General features: G+C 37.4%; 1 protein-coding gene across 2 annotated transcripts in view; it reads left to right on the top strand.

Annotated features, from left to right (window-relative positions):
- The window catches only part of LOC126468286 (cytoplasmic dynein 2 intermediate chain 1), a 185851-nt gene extending 180960 nt beyond the window's left edge, over positions 1-4891 (top strand). For both annotated transcript variants that reach the window (XM_050096537.1, XM_050096538.1), the window contains exon 19: positions 3844-4891. In XM_050096537.1, the coding sequence (XP_049952494.1) occupies positions 3844-3966 (123 nt within the window). In that variant the 3' untranslated portion in view covers positions 3967-4891. The remainder of the gene's footprint in view (positions 1-3843) is intronic.
- The last annotated feature ends 1109 nt before the right edge of the window (positions 4892-6000 follow it).

Consider the following 6000-nt stretch of genomic DNA (forward strand, 5'->3'; position numbering starts at 1 on the left):
TTGAGAGATGAAATAGTGAATGCAGCAGAGGATCAACTAGGTAAAAAGACAGGTGCTACTAGAAATCCTTTTGTAACACAGGAGATACCGAATTTAACTGATGGAAGGAGAAAATATAAAAATGCAGCAAATGAAGCAGGCAAAAGGGAATACAAACATCTAAAAAATGAGATTTATAGGAAGTGCAAAATGGCTAAACAGGAATGGCTAGAGAACAAACATAAGAATTTAGTAGAATATATCACTAGGGCAAGATAGATGCTGGCTATAGAAAAATTAAAGAGACCTTTGTAGAAAAGAGGACTACTTGTATGAATATCAAGAACTCAGTTGGAAAACCAGTCCTAAGCAATGAAGGGAAAGTAGAAAGGTGGAAGGAGCATATAGAGGGTCTATACAAGGGAGATATGCTTGCGAACAGTATTATGGTAATGGAAGAGGAGATAGATGAAGATGCGATAGGAGAAATGATACTGTGTGAAGAACATGACTGAGCACTGAAAGACCTAAGTCAAAACAAGGCACTGGGAGTAGACAACATTCCATCAGAACTACTGATAGCTCGGGAGATGACCTCGGGGAAGACCAGTTTGGATTCCGGAGAAAAATGGGAACATGCAGGGCAATACTGACCCTGCGACTTCTCATAGAAGATAGGTTATGGAAAGCCAAACCTACATTTATAGCATTTGTAGACTTAGAAAAAGCTTTTGAACAAGTTGACTCGAATTCTCTTTTTCAAATTCTGAATGTCTTATGGGTAAAATGCAGGGAACAAAAGGCTGTGTACAATTTGTACAGAACCCAGATGGCAGTTATAAGAGTCGAGGGGCATGAAAGGGAAGCAGTGGCTGAGGGAGGGTTGTAGCCTATCCCTGATATTATTCAAAGTGTACATTGAGCAAGCAGTAAAGGAAATCAGAGAAAAATTTGAAGTAGGGATTAAAGTTCAGAGAGAAGAAATAAAAACTTTGAGGTTTTCCGATGACAAAATTAGATTAGGAAATGAGACACTTAAAGTTGTAGATGAGTTCTGCTATTTGGGCAGCAAAATAACTGATGATTGCCAAAGAAGAGAGGATATAAAATTTATACTGCAATGGCTAGAAAAGATTTCTGAAGAAGGTAAATTTGTTAACATTGAATATAGTCTTTTCTGAAGGTATTTGTCTGGAGTGCAGCCATGTATGGAAGTGAAATAGGAGGATAAACAGTTCAGACAAGAAGAGAATAGAAGCTTTTAAAATATGGTGCTACAGAAGAATGCTGAAGATTAGATGAGTAAATCATATAACAAATGAGGAGGTAATGAATAGAATTGAGAATCAAGAAATTTGTGACACAATTTGACTAAAGGAAGCAGGCGTGACACAAAATGTTGAAAAAGTTTATGCCTTTTGGGGACTGCAGCAGTCACTGTGGTCTGATTGGAATGCATTAAATGAGTAAAATTTCATCTATCTCTTTAGTGGTTTCAGCCGATATAAGCACTATTTCTGAGGATGTGGATGGTTCACAAAGAAACAACCTTTTTTCCATTGCTCTTTGTTGGCCGTAACAGCTTATACTGATATGTATGTGCATGTGCATTTTGTTTTTGTGTTGACAATCCTGTGTGGTTTGTTAACATCCACAGTAGATTGAAACTTCGAATTTGCATCTTAATGTTCGCTGAATTGTATTTTTTTGAAAGGTGAAACTGTGTGCCGGACAAGAACTTAAAACCAAATTTTCACTTTTTGCAGCTGATGGTGTATTCTACTTCATGGACTGATATGTTTATAATCTACCAGCATATCCCCACTCTTTTCTCACAACTGCATAAGTGATAGATAAGATATGGGGGCAAAGATAGTAACAGTGGTATTGAGATTATTTTCATAACTAGGTACTCTGTGTAAGAGTATGTATTAAAATTAAGTTAATACTAGATTAAAACTGTTTGTTACATTTATAAGTTACAGCTTTCAGTTAGAGTGATACATGATGCATGAGACAGCAGAATATTGGTCTGAAAGGTATATTTAACTGCAGAATGAAATGAGAAGAGACAGCCACTCACCTGCGGATGATGTGTGTGTGTGTGTTTGTGTGCACATGTGTTGCATAGACACATGTACCAGCTCAGAAAATTGCTGTAGGTTTTGGATATTTGCTCATTTATAGTCTAAATATTTTGTCTCTCTCCAACTCTCTCTCTCCTCACACACATACAAATAAATATAAATGCTCACCCTGTGACATTCGCTGTAGCATGGCACTATGGTAGCACTGCATGTGCTTGTCATAGCACATTAGTATGGCTGGATCATGAGGGGGAGGGAGGGGGGGGGGAGAATTGAGCATTGTTCATTTTAAATATTTTTAAATTTTTTGGCCAGTAAAATTATTATTATTATTATTACAAATTCAAATTATTGTTAATTAAAGTGATTTTAACAAAGGAAGCACTATTTCTTTAGAAAGAATATACTTGTAAAACAGAACCTTTAAAACTTGCAAGATAGATAATTAAATTTGGGTGCTCTTTCAAGATATGTTTTTGTCCAAATACCCTAATAAGCAAGGTTAATTAAGAGAGAAAAACACACACACAATACCAACTTTTCAAATGATAAGAGACAAAAATACCAAATGTAACAGGCAGATTACAGACAGAAGTGGTGCCTGTAAGGCATGATCACTAACAGCATATCATAAGGCTGGTCAAGGCTCCTAGCAGAGATATCAACCAAACCTGGCACGCACCAGATCTGCCCAGGCTATGCAGACACACGCCAAACCTGATGTGAGGGACCAAATTGTAATTGACTTTTAGAACACATCAAAATTCTTAAGACAAGTGAGAAAATGCGTATTACAACCACTCTTTTTAACGTAATTCAGAAAAAGGGGCATCTCGAGAGAGGTTGCATCTTTTAACAGATTCAGATGTGAAATTCCAAAAGGTGGCCCAAATAGCCAAACATTCTTTAAAAAACTTATATTGAGTACACTAGCCTGAAAGTGACAATATATAAAGCCCAGTCAACAGGTGAACACAATAAAACAGAATAGAAGCCAAAAGCAAAAACAAATTACTTCCAAGAGAGGGGCTGGGCATAGTGTTGCTAGGTCGGCATGAACACGCCAAAGGTGCACTAAATAAGCAATATGCACATGTGTCAAAATAAGTAAGAAAGTGATGCACCACAACAGGGCAAATGGGCAAGCTGCCAAATAATATTCCAAGAAATATGCTAAACATTCCACTGCCCGGATCTGAGGAAAACCACCAATGCATGAGGATAATTATGGTACTCACCCACTCTTAATAAGTGCAGGAGCAGGAAAGTTTCTTCCTCTAGATAAACCAGCACCAACAGTGAGATCTGGAAAACAGAAGTTGCAATAGGCCATCTGAGCATGGCATATGTATGCTGTTTTTCCTTACTCACCTTGCGAGCTCCAAACAGAGTTATTCAGTACCGAGTGCCTCATAGCCAAATAGAGTGCCACCAACCTTTTTCAGTGGCAACCGCCAGAAATCTCTCCCCGTGCACTGCCCCATCCTTCTCTGTCCAAACAAACCAAAGAGAGCCCCACATCACAGCACCAAAGTCACACTCAGGAGTCAGGCATGAGGTATTGACCTTGCAGCATATCTCACCTGACCGTTCTTGAGTGGGAGATTTGACAGAGATGGCATGTTTGTGGAAAGGAGAATAGAGGGAAGTATAAGAGGAAAGGAAGGGTGGGGAGTTAGGTGATTAAGTTTGATTATTTAGTTTTGCTACAATTTCAGATAAGTAATTAAATAGTCACATTGTGTTCCAAGTAATATCAAGCAATCGTGTTTTTCAGGTCCTGTCATTTGAGGATGGAACCATGGAAGTTCATCAGTTGAGAAAAGAATTTTGGAATCACTCTCAGAGTGATTTTAGAGATAAAATTAACAACTTTTTGAGGTATACTGGTGTCTTCTAATATGAAGTAGACCTGGTCCCATACACAAATATTTCATTGTTGGTATTGGTTATATGAAAATCATGTACTGTAGATATAATTTAATTTTGTAAATATGAATGCATTTATATGAATATTGTGTCAGAGATTTCTTTTGAACCAGTAGACACTCACATGTTTCTCAGTTTTGTTATTGCATGTGAACCAGACTGTGACCTGAAATTTAATACATCAGAGTATGTATCCATGATATTTTTGTAGGATTACATAAATGTGATTTATATGTATATACTCTGTATGTAATATCAGAACACATTGTTTATATAAGTTGTTATTAATACTGAAAACTATGGTCCAGTTGTCTGATAATGACTAATGTGTTCTATTAAAACTGCCTTACATGCTTTCAGGTTCCCCATGCACTTATGAGTTGTAATGGAATCCATATTGAATACAGTTCTTTTTGTCTATTTTGCTTTATCCACCAAAACAAAATATTGATACTATAACTGTGAATATATTTATTTTTGGAAAAGCTTTTAGCTTTTTGTCTCATGAGGAATGTTTGTTGTAGAAATGAATGAACGAATGACTACCTTATTATATCCAAATCGAAAACTGATGCTGAGGCAGAAACAAAAACTGTTTCTGCATCCAACTGCACTTTTCAATTTGTGGATATTATTATTATAAATAAAGATTTGCATGTTTCATTACACAGATTCATCCATCTTCAAGGTTCATTCTAACTTGGTAGATACACAGCTCATAGCTGCCAGGATGACTTCCCAAAGAAGATGACACTGATAGTCTAGGTCTTCCTTCATGGGTCATTGTGCCTATGAAACACCAGTTCTGTTGTTCAAAAAGGCAAGTGTCTGCCTGGTTGTGGCAGTGAAGCTTCAAAACCAGGCCAGCCAAAAGAAAAGCTTACCCAAAACTGTAATTCTGGAGGCGAGGGGGGGGGGGGGGGGGGAGGGCATTTTTAGTTTTGCTGCCAGATGGCAATACAGTTTTCAGATTCCATGACAAACGGCCCTGGGTACATTTGCTATTAGTCAGTATCCAACATCATCACATTCTGGCTTTCGATTCAAGCTTCAGTTTGTGAAGTTCTTTCTGCCCTTAAGTCAAATAAGAATTAACTACCGCTGCACATTCACACCATGAAAATGGATAGGAAGAGCCTGTGGAACATGTCCAATAGCTGGGGCATTAGATGAAGAAGTTCTTGACCTCCGTGTGCTTTTGAAGTATGCTCAGCCGATCTTCACTCATAGTATCAGTACTTCACGTGTCAACAATAGGGGCAAAGTATTGCCAAAATCATCTGATATGTTGTAAGAGTGCTGACAAATCAGAAAGTCTCTGTTTAGATGAATTACCAGTGTGCACTCACTCTGGTGGTTCACATTGCAAATTGAGATGGCTCTGCTGCCTTTTCAGGCTGCAGTTGTGATAATGACAATACACTGACCAAGACAGTTAACAAGATGAATTTAATCACAGAAATCAGGCTTTTACAGCCAGTATTTGTGTTATTGCTGATCAGTGGTAGACTAAGCCCATCAGAGGTCCGAAGCAGTGAAACTAGATGAGGCCCATAGTCTGCTTAGAAATTGATGTATTTGTAGTGTACATTTTGTAAAATATGGTGATGTAATGGCTGACCAAAAAGAAAATCAAGTATTTATAATATGTGTACTCCATTTTAGTAATTGTACATTCTTAAAGATATATTGAGAAACTTATAATATGAATCAGCATTTAGCACAGCAAACATCTGGTGGAGTACAAAGAAATAATAAGCAATAGAATAACAAACTTATCTTATATACCTGGAAACAAAGAATGCACAGTTTTGTAACCTTAGTACAAGATGGTAGTTATTATTGATACCATATCTTGCCTTCAGTTATGGCTGTCACCAGCCCACACACAGTCTGGCATCCAGTGCGCAGAGGCTGTGCACATGTGTAAGTTCTCTTATGTTTATTTTGATATTCTCTTAGTTTTTCCCTTTGATCACCCATTTCTTTAAGTAGTTTGTGTTTC

This window comes from Schistocerca serialis, chromosome 1, assembly GCF_023864345.2.
Source record: "Schistocerca serialis cubense isolate TAMUIC-IGC-003099 chromosome 1, iqSchSeri2.2, whole genome shotgun sequence".
NCBI classification, from domain to species: Eukaryota; Metazoa; Arthropoda; class Insecta; order Orthoptera; family Acrididae; genus Schistocerca; species Schistocerca serialis.